Source organism: Rousettus aegyptiacus, unplaced genomic scaffold (genome assembly GCF_014176215.1).
Source record: "Rousettus aegyptiacus isolate mRouAeg1 unplaced genomic scaffold, mRouAeg1.p scaffold_m13_p_3, whole genome shotgun sequence".
NCBI classification, from domain to species: domain Eukaryota; kingdom Metazoa; phylum Chordata; class Mammalia; order Chiroptera; family Pteropodidae; genus Rousettus; species Rousettus aegyptiacus.
Genome location: NW_023416306.1, coordinates 167,512,311 through 167,525,528, shown reverse-complemented (window position 1 = coordinate 167,525,528; position 13,218 = coordinate 167,512,311). Strand labels below are relative to the sequence as shown.

The window sequence follows — 13,218 nt, the reverse complement described above, 5'->3', positions numbered from 1 at the left end:
GCTCGCCCAGGAAGCATTCTAGGGAGACAGAGCCCCAGCCGAAGGCTCCGCCGCAGACCAGCCTGGGCTCAGAGCAGGAAGCGGTGCCTTGGCATAGTCTAGCTCCAGGCACAGACTTGTGGCCTGCTCAGGACTGAAGACAGACACCTCAATAATAGGAAGTTCTTTCCATATTTTGTCACCTAATCTCCTGTGAACCAGGCGATACTTTTTTTTCCTTCCAAAATGTATCCCTCAATCTGTGAAAAATGTTAATTAGATTCCAGGGCCGCAACCCTTGCTGCTGATAAATGAGAATTAACCCAAGGTTCAACTGTGTTCTTTTTAGCCTAACCTACCGGTTCAGTAAAGACTTCCCACTGGCTGAAACAGAAGTAATATTTTTTTAAAAATAGAACTCAATGGCAGTAAGTCAAACTGTAATCGTAGGAAAGTAATTTCCAGGGACTTCTGAGGCATCCTGTCCCTAAGTGCAGCTGACTCCACTGAGAAGATCATCACAGTCATTAAATCTTGTCATTTACCCTCAAAGATGATACTGCTCCGAGGGCGACCAACTCCCGTAGCCTTAAAACTGAGTGGTGAGTAATAAGACAATGCAGGCCGGGTGAAATCCGGGCCGCTGATGGGGACTCACATCTGAGCCTCATAACAAGCCTGACAGAGGTGACATTTGCTACTTTTTTTCAGTCGAGTGGGAAAGGAGGTTATTAACTTGTCTGAGGTCAGTCCCAGTTCCAGGGTGGCAATCCAGGAAGTCTGACCCAAGTCCAAGGTCTCGGCTACCGCTCCGTGCTGCTAATGGTAAGCCATTAGAACCTAACGCTTCCTGCGACTGGCCCAAAAGGAATGAAGAAAGGGAATTCACTCATTTTTTACTTATTTTTTTTTGGGGGGGGGTCATTCCATACGATAGCCATAGGGGGTCCCTAAGTGAAGCCACGGAGAAGGCAATTGCAACCTGGTGTGATGGACGGAGAGGGGGCCGAGGGAGGGCCGGGGAGCGAGGTGGCCCGTGAGGTGTTTGCGGCGGCCACTCTGTCCGAGGCTGGACTGAGGTCTTCGAAGCCTCCAGGAGCCCGTTCTCTGGTACCTACCGCCTTAGGGTCCGGCCAGACCTGCTCCCAGGTCAAGCGCACTTGGCCCATGACTGAGACCACGGACGCGGCCGACGACCTCCACTGCGCCACTCTCAGGAAACAAGAGGGGACACGACCTCCTACAAGTCCCCCTCGGTCACCGCGTGCCTTTGAACCTGGGCAGCAAACCAGCCCTTCTCCCACCATCCCTCCACTCGCCTTCAAATGAGCGACCAGAGTCCTCAGGTATAACTTACAGCCATTTTCTTTTAGATTTACTTAATAATTCTTAAGCGAAATGAGAAATCTTTTTTTTTTTTAAATCTGTCAAATCGGCTTCTTTTTGTGTGACCACCCACCCCAGTTTGTGTTCTCCTGCCAGTGACTCTCAGAAACAAACTTGGAAGCTCACTCACCTCCGGTTTAAATTTACTTCAACGAAAACTTGCCAACAAAAGGTCATTTCTCTAACCCTTTAGCTCAATCTCTCCTGTCACAAATAACGAGGGAACCGACCTCTCAAGTTACAATTTATCTCTAAATATCTAAAGAAGCTATTTAACACATTTATAAGAATTCCCCTAAGCTAGCTGTTGTGACTTTAATAATTATAGGAAAGTTTGATGTCCCAGAGTCTACACAGGTAAATTCAAAAGGGCCAATAATAATAAACCCGAGACTTCGTGAACGTTACTTCTGTCCCAAAATATCTCCACAGCTCATAGCTTATGTGAAGTGTAATGACATTTATGTAACTACCACTTACGAAAAAAAAAAAAACAAAAAAAACCTACCTGGAATCACACAAATGTTTAATCTCCCAAAACAACTTTGGCTATTTCTAAAAGATCTAATAACACTTTGACGTTGAGACAAAGATCCAATGAATCACAGTGTCCCGTTCTGGGAAGCTGTGCAGTGGACCCTGCGTTTCTAAACAGATGGCGTGCAATGCTGCTGTTGGTACAAGGACCTTTGGGGTCACCGCCCTCATCGGCACTGTGAATTCTAATAATGCAGATCGTTAAAATTACTCAGAATGGCAGCAGACAGCATCTTCAATTTCCCACTTGGCAAAAACTTGCTAAGCATATGAAAAAAAAAGTATTCATTCACTTCTGGAAGGAATGTTTCCACTTCTTACAGAGCCCAGTGATCCCTTTAAACTTTTAAGCTCTCTAGTGACTGATAGGATCTATGTGTCATCAGCCTCTGAGTCAAACTATTCGCTTGGCAGCTCTGCCCTCATGCTGATATCCTAGGGAGGATTCTTATGCCGAGTTTCTCATTTCACGTTTGAGATGAACCCTGAGGGTAGACAGGCCGCTCTAGGGAAAAGCCAAAGGAAGCAAATGACTGAGAGGTACCGGGTGAGCAGGTGAGGGACAACGAGGCGCGCGTGTGCCCCGCGGCCTGGCGCTCACGCAAGGACAGTAGCAGGTGACGTGCCAGTGGTATTCTTTGCAAAGGACAAGGTCGCAACCTTGGTGTGGCCACCCTGTGGCAGCACACAAGCAAGACCTTGAGCACGTCACCTCTGGGTGTCCTCGCCTTCGTGTGTGGAACGACACGGTGCCGTGGAGGAGCTCTGCCTTCCCCGAGGTCAAGCTCCCAGCTCCCAGCAGACAGAGGCATTGCTGGGATGCCATGCACAAGCCATGTTATAAGACCTTTTGGTGAGAATAACCCCTTTTTCTGTTCCCCGAAGCTGTGAACTCTGTCCCGAGAGGCGCTGACCTCTGGCCGAGGGGTGGCGGCAGGAGCCGCAAGCTGGCTAGCTGCAAAGGACCTGCATGTGGACTCTGACCTCACGAGGTCAGTTCTTCAGAGCTTTTCCAAGAGGCGCCCGAGCAGACTCACACACACCAACAGGCCCCTGGACAGCTCTGGGGAAATGAGCTGACCTTTTCTTATCACTTTTGCCCTTTTCATTAAAAAACCCATCCTCTTTCCTACCTCTGCCACGGTGATGATGCAATTCTGGATGCCGCGTTGAGGGCTCCAGAGACAGAGGACGGCGTCCGGGACTCCAGGGGCACACGTGACCCCCCGTAAAGCTCATCCCCAGGGCGCTTCAGCGTGGAGAGGCCCTGTGGGCCTCAGACAGCAACACACAGTGCGGGAAGAACCTCCGCCGTGACGCCCGACGTGCCCTTTTCTATAAAGCTCTTATTTTTAAAGAAATAAAGGACTCGCTAGATGCCATTCCTCGGAGGACTGCCAACGACGTCGCCCTGTTTAACCCCGGCACGGCTGGCCCGGCGCAGGTTTCCAGGCCGGCGGGCCTTGCCCGCCTCGCTCCCCACGGCCCGCACGAGCCCCCAGCTGGACCTTCGCCACCACCCAGCACGGTGCTTACCTCCCCCCTCCAGAAGGGAAAGCGCAGCTTGAGAGCAACTTTAACAGGAGAGTGAGAATCACTCCTGATCCCCAAAAGCGAAAGGTCACAGGAACCAAAAATCCTACAGACTACAGACCGACGTCTGTGTCCCCCTGAGAGTCCCACGTTGACATCAAAGTGGTGTTGTGAGGACGCGGGGCCTTTAGGGTGACTGGGTCACGAGGGCGGAGGCCTCATGAAGGGGATGAGTGCCCCAATGAAAGGGACCCCGGAGCACTTCTAGTGAGGACACCGGGAGGAGGCGGCCGTCCGTGAGCCGGGAGTGGCCCTCGCCAGACACCTGCCTGGCCAGCGCCTTGGCCCTGGCCTCCCGGCCTGCAGGGCCGTGGGAGGGAACCCTGCGGCGCATGAGCCGCCCCGTCCGCGGTTCTGTTACAGCGGCGAGAAGAGACTGCGACACAGACTCGCTGCCCTTCAGAATCAACAACTCACACATGGTATCCCTGGCAGTTTATTTTAAAAAATAACACCCCGATTATCACATTTTCTTCCTTGTCCATCATTTTTTTTAACAGAACAAGTCACAAAAAATATGGGGGACGGGGGGAATATATTTGCAGACTGACACGTTGGCAGAGGACTCATGAGTAATGATGATGAATCAAAAGCTCCTAGTTTTACTCCTCATCAGGCAAAGAGCAAATGACAAGAACAGATTCTGTTTACAGCAATATCATAATACAACGCCGAGTCACGACAGTGCAGTGGTTACAACTAAGTTCACGACAGAATATTCCTAGCCCGAACACAAGACATACTGACGTCACCCGACTGCTTGCGAACGGGAGGAGTCGTGCCAGCAGCTGTCTGAACAGTGACAACCAGATCGGTAAGGCTGCTCTGGTGGTGAGTGTCCGACCCCAGCGGCTTCCTCTCCCGACGGCGCGGCCTCTGCTCGGGGCGGGGGGACCCGGCCGCCCTCACTTTGAGTCCTGGTCTTTTGTTTCGTCTAAAAGGGCGGAGCGGATCCCCAGCTTTTTCAGTTCCTCCACCAGGTCCCCGTTCTGGTGCATCTGCAGAAGAATGTCACAGCCGCCCACAAACTCGCCGTTGAGGTACACCTGCGGGATGGTGGGCCAGTTGGAATAGTCTTTAATGCCTACGGGGAAAGAACAGTGACGTGTCATTTCAATGGTGAGAGCTGAAGTCCTCGCGGCGGAGCGTTTCTCACGCACCGCTGCAGGACGCCCAGCGCGGGGGACAAGGCGTTCCCTGCAGGCCGCTGTTGCAGCCCGAGCTCGTCCAACTACAGCGACGCCTCAGACAAGGACTTACTTAACTTCCCACCCTGTTTCCACCCTCATCTCGCACGGCTTTTGTGGGAAGCAGAAAAGGCTCTCATCAAACACCAAACACCCGATCGACACGGGATTATATCGGCAGAGAACTTGATTGGGTAATGTTAAGTCACACGCTCTACATGAAGCCATATTCTCTACACACCTACCAGCCATGTTTTCACTGAAACAAAACCTAAAACAAATGCCACGACTTCATCTCCAAGCTGACAACTTAACACAGGTCCATCACGGTGACTCACTGACAAATGGGGCCACCCGTATGTACTGCCTGTCCATCGGGGTTAGAGAATGCCACCAGTTACTTACCCTTAAGACTTGAGTCGCTTGTTTTATCTTCGCTAACTCTTTCACCCAGAGAGCAAATCCCCTTCCTGGGACTACAGCCTGCAGCCCTGACCCTACGGAGCCCCGCTCTCCACGGGGCGGGTGATCTGGCTTGGCACAGGCCTCACAGGGACAGAGCGAGGAGAAGGAGAGGCCCACAGCTCATTAAGGCCCATGTCGTGGGCCAGGTACAGGGCCACGGGGTGAGGGACACCTGTACCCTGCTCTCGAGAGCTCAGCGCCGACAGGGAGTTTCCAGTGTGCACGCAATCATGCATGTGTGTGGTGTAGACGGCTTTCACAGCTGAGGCACGATCTGCGACAGTGCGGCCATGCGACTGATTGTTCTGTTCCGTTCTAAAGCAACGGCAAAACAGTAAGAAAGGAGGGTCGTTTCGATCTTAAGACATCTAGTGTCCATCCTCACCAGTCTACGGGAATACTGACATGAAACTCTTAAAACATATCGGACAACAAATGTCTCTGCTGGTTATGTTAAAACAGAAGAGGATCAAAAGCGTGACTTGTAGTAATTAATGACTACAGTTTTATGTGGTATTTTAAAAGTTATATAGTTAGATATTTTTAATTGGCCAAAATGAGCACAAAATAAACAAAATCGAAAAGCCAATAGATTCTTCAAACAAAACACAGTATTACATAAATAAAAAAAAATTGGTCGTGGTAATTTTTATGTAAATAAACTAAGAATACAAGAACTGGTTCTTGATATTCTATCATTTATTATCAAACATTTATTTTCTCAATAAAATGGCCAATTTGAGTTCTATCACAAATAACAGTCCCTGTTGTTTTCTTTTAAAAGTCATTGCCTTCTAAAAAATAGTGACTTTGCTCTAAATGACAGCGCTGAAGCCGCCTCCCCCACGCTTGCTGGGCGTGGAGGGCTTATCTTTCTTCTGCAGATTTCAAGTGTGAAGAAATGGTTACAACGTTATAGGCCCCAAAGAGCACACTTCTTTTTTTTTTTTTTAAGCTTTTTTATTGAGGTATAATTGACATGTAATGTTATATCAGTTTTGAGAGTGTAGGACATAATGATTCGATATTTCTATATATTGCAAAATCACCAGGATAAGTTCATCAGCATACAGTTACAAAATTTGTTTCTTGTGATGATAACTTTTAAGATCTACTCCCTAAGCAACTTCCCAGTATGCAGCACTGTTAAACAGTCACCACGCTGTACGTTACAGACCCAGAAAAGCACACATTTCTAAGTCACTCCTGGCGTCTTTACCTATATATATACTAGAACATCCTGATGAATTCAAGCTTTTCATTGCTGATGTTTGTTGCTATACAGATAACTTAGCATACAAGTGTATGTTTTCATTTTCATACTTTGTAAACTCTATACTCAAATACAGTCTCTCAGAACTTATTTTAAGATGATGCCAGTTACAAATCTTTTTTTACTTTTATGATGACTGAGGGTGGGTGAGAATTAAGAAATGTTTAAAGTAAACATGAACTTCTTTTAATTCTTCCAAACTTTCTTAAATATCTTTTACATTTATATACATGAACTATTTGTGTACATGACATTGTTTTTTTCTGATCATAATAGATCTTGTTAAGCTTTCCATGACAATAAATATCTACTGATCTTTTGCTGAGTGTCTACAATTTTTGAAACACACCAAAAATGAAAATAAATTTGCCATCTGAGGGCTGCCCAAAATCACGTTTAATCCTAAAAAATACAATTTTTTTAAAGATAAAATCTTTGCTGAGTAAAAGAATGATATGCTTTAATCAATCATTTTTACTGTGCCACACTTGGTCAAAGCATTAGTCTTGTCTCACTCATTAAACTTTACGATGCTACAGACTATACGTCTCCTGACTATAAGGGAGGTCAGGGCGAAACACCAGAATAAAACGGCACCAGCAATATTACCACAACGAGTGGGCTTCCCAACCACCTGAGCATCCCACACGCGCAGCCAAGCTCGAGGGAGGCTAACGCCTCCAAACCCCTCGACTGTGGCTGTCTTGCCAAATAACTTCCAACTCAAGAGCTCTAAGGAATAACTTCCAACTCAAGAGCTCTAAGGAACCCTAACTCAGCACAAGATGTCATCATGACAGTGGCCAAGGTGCCGGCCCGCTGATCGTTTATCAAAACTCCACTCACCTGCTTCTTTACTTTTTAGATTAACAAGTGTTACAAGCAGCTGATGTCAAGGCAAAGCTTGGCATCTTTCTTAAAAAGTATGCGATTTTACATATTTTAAAAGTCTGATTACGGGTTTAAATATTTAAGGAAATATCTTCTAATTGACTCCTATAGAGTGAAGTGAAAAACTTCCAATAATAAAAGACCCCTGTTGAAAATTTAAATGAATCCCACTGATTCACAATTCTTTAATGTGTTAATGTGTTAATTAATTAATGGCTAATTTCTCTCACATTTTAATTTTCAAAAACTGTAATATGCAGTGACAGTTCTTACAATGTCACTTGGAATTGCTCAGAATCAGAGAGAAACCCATAGACATTAGAAAATTATACCCAAGAATGAATTTTACTGATAATCACATTTTATACATGATAGACAGTGATTCGATTTGGGATAGAAAATATAGGCTACACAGTTCTAGATCAGGATAACACTAGGGATTGGGGGTTAGGAGGTGGTCTTAACAAAACCAGTTCCACACATACCCAATGCCTCATCAAAATATTTAAGATTCCAAGTAACAAGCCAGAGTGCAGAAAAGGTACCACAACATTCCCTTCCAGAACTTTCAAAAAGTACTTTTCAAAATCTGTCACATTTCAAAACATTAGACGTCACTCCCGGTTTGGACAGCGTGTTGCAAGAACACCGAAATTATTGTGCTCTTTTTTTCCTGGTTGATTTTCACTACAAGAGCTTCAGAGTCTAGTGCAGATTAATTCCACCTTCACCACTTCCGAGGCTCAGTGACCTTGGGCAGTCACGTCACCTCCTCCTGGAGTCACATATTTCTTCTTCCCTGAGAGAATGACGCTAGGAGCACCTGAAGCGACCTGAGCTGGAAGCATCGGAACAGTGGACCCCCGACAGAGGGAAGGCAAAGCACAGCGGCCGAGCGGACAAGGCTCTGGCTTCAGGAACAGAGGGCCGTGGCCCGCCTGCAGGTACGTGCAGCCCCAGCTAGATCTGCTGCTTGCTTAGCCTCGGTTTCCGTGTCCGCACAGTAGGAATAACTCTAGGCTTTACAGATTTCTTATGAAGAGGAGATGAGATATAATTGGTGAAATGAATTAAGCTCACACAGTGCCAGGCACAATGTGGATATTCGATTCCCTCCACGGCGGTGTTCTCTACGCTGCCCTTCTCAGTAATGCTTTTCTGAGAACAACATGCAACAGAGAAAGAATGCAGGAAAAATGCCAATTAAGTATGCCATGTCGTATAGAAACACCCATTTGTTGGGCTCAGGGGCACTGAGTTTCATACTTTTTAAGTGTTTTACATCCATAATCTCATTTGATCTCTACAAAAATCCTACGATTATCTCTATTTTACAGATAAAGAAACTAAGGCTCAGAGAGGTTAAATAACCAAAGTCACAGTGTTGGCAGATGGTGGAGCCAGGAATGATAGCCGGGTTTCCAGGAGTCCAAAGGCCAGGTTCTGGACCACCAGAGGTGGCCTCTGGCCTGTGGCTGGCCTCTGTCGCTGCTGCCCACGAGCTCACTTGCACACACGGATCAGCAATGGAGCTGTTCCACATCTTTAACACATACACGCGAATGGCGTCATGCCATAATCACCTTTTGGCAACTTACTTTTTGATTAAACATTATATTTTTTTAAAAATGTAGTCATATAAATATATCTAGATCTAGTTAGTTTTAACTACAATTTAGTTTTCCATTACATGACTAAACTATAGTCTGTTATCCGGTCTGCTACTAATAGACCAAGATCCCTTCTCGTCAATATTTCGTTATTACAAGCAATGATGCACTGAACATCCTCACATAAGCCTCCTAACTCACATGCGGGGGTCCATCTCTCTAAATCAAGAAGTGGCAAACTACAGCCATCCGCCAAATCTGATCCACTTTCTGTTTTAATAAATAAAGTTTTCTTGGAACTGAGCCACACTTATTCATTTCTGTATTATCCCTGACCTCTTTCATGCTGCAATAGCAGACTTCAATACTTGTGACAGACGCCACATGGTCCACAAGGCTGAAGTCTTTACTCAGAGGCTCTTTACAAAGGAAGTCTGCCTCGACTCCCGCTCTGGACTATATACCCAGGGGTGAAGCAGCTGGGTCTGCTTCACTTGACTAGGTACTGACAGTTATTCCTCCAAAATGTTGGTACCATTTCATACCCCTATCTACAGCATACATAATACCCGCCGCCAAACACACACACGCGCGCGCGTGCGCGCACACACACACACACACGACTTGTTATCCAACTTTTAAAGTTTGCCAATATCATAAGTTTTTTAGTATTGCCTTAAATTCTCTGATACTGGAAAGGCTGAACATAGTTGCAAATGCACTCAACAATAGCATAACGATTATTCATTCAACAGACACTGCTCTCAATGCGAGAAATACAATGGTGATCTGAATAGGCAGAAATTTAAGAGTATGTTTTTAGAGCATGGAAGAGAGTTTATGATATGATAAATAAAAGAAGCATGTGTTTATTCATTAAAAACACTTACTGAAAGCTTGCTCTGCTCAACCAATACACAGCAGCCAGGTAGTGGCAGAAGACATAGTCCCTGCTCTCAGGAGGGCCGAATACTAAGCACAGACATGTATGATCTCGATTGTGTTTGTAAATGCAACGACAATAACGACAAGTTAGAAACTGGGTCCAAATGTTAATAATGGTTTATACAAAATGACAGGTGATTTCTGGTTTCTTTATATTTTCAGTGTTTCCAAGTTTCTTCAATTAGCACGTTATTTTTACAACTGACAATCAAGGCCAGTCTTCGTTAATACCAGAATTAGGATATGGTGACGTCTGTCTGCTGGGACCTGATTCCTTTGTGGCTGTCTTCAGTGTGTACTCCAGACAACCACCACGATGCTGCCTCACAGTCACCTTTGCTCCTTGGGCCACAGGCTGACACCTCTCTTCATCACAGTCACTGGGCCCGGGCCCAGACATGGAGACAGCATCTGAGGGTCTCCCTCTGGCTTGGGCCCTTTGTAGAGCTCAGCCTTCTCTGCACAAGAAAACAGAAAAGGCCCATTCGCGGGAGCCCCTGAGGTGACCTTGGGTCTGAGAAAGGTGCACACACATATCTTTGGCTGGCAAAAGTGAAATCACATAGCCTGTCAGTCTTTCTTGGTAAACTCAGAGGTGTAGAGAGAGCAAAGAGATGACGAGTCCTCCTAGTGTATTAAAAGTCTTATCCTGGCCAAACTAATCTCCACTGTGGCAACATGCTTACCCCACCCTGCCCAACTGAAGGTGAATACTTCCACTGTTCATTTTTCTAAGCAATTAAAGAGGTGTATGTTATGTTTGATACGTATGCAACACATTTACTAAACAAAATAACAATCTGATAAGACTCAATGGTCAGAAATTTGATTAAATTCTTATTGCTGTTGTTTGAACACTTAACAGAAGATCAGAAGCCAGAGGTACATACATGATGAAAGACAGACACACGATGCGATCAGTAAACATTCTTATTTCTGTTCCTACTTTCGGTTTATTAGCCAAGATATCCCATCTCCGGTTACATTAAAACAGGAGAACATAAATTCGCAAATCAAAGACTGTCGACACTTTATACTAAACAAGATATCAATGACACAGCAGCCATACTGTCAATATGCAGGGGACCTGTGGCAAGGTCCCAGGTGGAAGATTACAGAGTAGTTCTTCCTGCCTTATCTTGTAAGCAGAGAAGCTGCTGCTGGATGAAAACTGTTAATGCCTCGAACGTGAGAAAACCCAGAGCATAGCGACTAGTGGCATTCCAGCAGAACAGAAAGACAAAAGGATCAAGAGCACAGTATGTGGTAATGCACATACACCTGGCAATGCGAGCCAACCCTCTGCCCCGCCTCGCTTCCACTCCCCAGATCCAAGAGTCTTGTAGGGATTAGGGCATGGGGGGAAAAATACTTTGAAAAACATAAAGTGCTAACAGTGAAACAGCTACCATCTAGCAGGTGCCTTCTGTGTGCCAGATGAGCTGATAGGCACCTTCTGAAAAGTTTACGTTCTCTTTTTCCCTTACAAAAACTTTCCCAAGTTTAATTTTATTATCCTCATATTACCGAAAAGGAAAATGCACTTATGTGACACTCAGCTAACCAGCTACAGAAGAGTTCTAACCCAAAGCCTTTCCTTGACCCCAGCCTGTCTCATCAATGTAGGAATGACTAAGATTGATGATTTCAAATGCACAGTAACAGTCCTAAACGTAGAATAATGAAAGGTAGAATTCTAAATGTAGAATAACAAAGAACCTAGTGCTTTAAAATTCCTTTTAGAAGACTATCACGAAACAATAGCACTAGGCTCCAGAGATGCCAAGACCCAGTCATTACACATCTCTAACTGGAACGCAGGGTCCTTAAGCCAGAGGTACCTCTCCAGGAGGTACAGGCACAGCCTCCTCATTTCTCCATCAACTCCAACCAAGCCTAACCAAGGAGCAGACCCAGGGAGACAGGCACAGGAGGTTCCCAGCCACTGCTCAGCCAAAACGATTCTCATTAGCAGTCAGGGCCCAGATCGACTCCCCTGGGCCAGTGAAAAGCAACAGGTCGTGACTGGCCCCTGGCTCCTTGAGCTCTACCCCTGAGTTAGCTAGGGCCCAGGAATCGTTCTTTGTCCCTCTCCCTACAAACCTCTTCCAACCCTAGTACCATAAATTCTTCCCTGACCTTGAACTCATGCCTTTTTCTCCCGCACCACCAGACCCCAACTGAAACCAGTCCAAAAGCTGGCTCAACCCCCTCCTTGTAGCAACAACAGAGGGTGGTCCCTGATACCCTGAGCCTTGAGGCAGGAGAGGTCAGCCTCTGACCCCACCGGCCTCGGACAACGACCACCTCGGCTCCACCATCCACAGCACCACTCCTTACCCACGAGACAGGCCACTCTCTTCAACGTGTCCCGCAAAGTGCCTACCTCCTGTACCCCACTTTGCATTACTTCCTCAGCTCTGCAGAGCGGGGGGTCAGGCTGCTGGCCACTAGCCCGAGAGAACTCGCCCGGAAACGTCTGTTTCAGCTCAGCATGAGGATCCATGAGCCGCTAGAACCTACCCCACTGTCCAAACTGGCAAGAGAACTAGAGCCCAAGATCCTCAGACCCAGATCAAATGGGTCACAACCAGACCCCAGGCCCTCCAATGAAGTAGGACCCGGAGCCCTAACTCCGCTTGAACCTCCAGATAGATCGCCGGTCCCGCAGAGCGGCCTGTCGCCCCCGCAGCCCGCGGGCCCTGACCTTGCCGGAGCTGGGGGTCGTCCAGCACGTTGTAGGCTGCGTAGTCGCTGACGCCGTGCAGCCGCAGGATCTGCACCACCGCGTTGCTGAAGCCGCACTGGGGCTGCTCCGGCGTGCCCTTGAGGAAGACCACCACTTTGTCCTTTTTCACCAGCGCATCCAGCTGCTCCGCCGAGCTGCCAACCGAGCCCGCCGCTCGCACGCCCGGGCCCCACAGGCCGCCGCCGCCCGCGCCGCGCCCCCAGCGGAGCAGACTCGCCACCGCCCGGCCCAAGGACCCGCTCATCCCGCACGCTCGCCGGAACCCTCGACCGCTGGGGACCTCGGCTCGCCACCCCGCGCTTCTCCCCGCCCAGAGGCGGACCTGCCGGTCGCCCCCAGCCCCGGGCCCTCATTGGGCCGGCTCCGAGCCGCCGTCCGTGGTTGGAGAACTCGGGCCCGGAGTGACTCGAGCTTACCAATCACGTTACTCGTCCCGCCCCCCGGGGGTGGTCCTGCCTCCTGGGCCGCACCCTGCGGCCTTACCATTGGCTGCCGGCAACGCTTTGCCACTTAATTGGAGAGAGGGGATGTCCATCAGCGTCGCGCTCCGAGGCGAGGAGGCGAAACGAGGGGAAAGACGACTTCCCTCCGGAGGGCGGCCGG

The 13,218-nt window shown here is 47.8% G+C and overlaps 1 protein-coding gene across 1 annotated transcript; it reads right to left on the bottom strand.

Moving 5' to 3' along the window:
* Window positions 1-3,915: 3,915 nt before the first annotated feature.
* On the bottom strand, window positions 3,916-12,918 carry GLRX5 (glutaredoxin 5). The gene is made up of 2 exons (XM_016155911.2): window positions 12,574-12,918; window positions 3,916-4,579 (listed from the first exon to the last, which is right to left on the bottom strand). Exons 1-2 carry the CDS (start codon window positions 12,857-12,859, stop codon window positions 4,401-4,403), a joined length of 465 nt encoding a protein of 154 aa, XP_016011397.1. The 5' UTR covers window positions 12,860-12,918; the 3' UTR covers window positions 3,916-4,400.
* Between the last annotated feature and the right edge of the window lie 300 nt (window positions 12,919-13,218).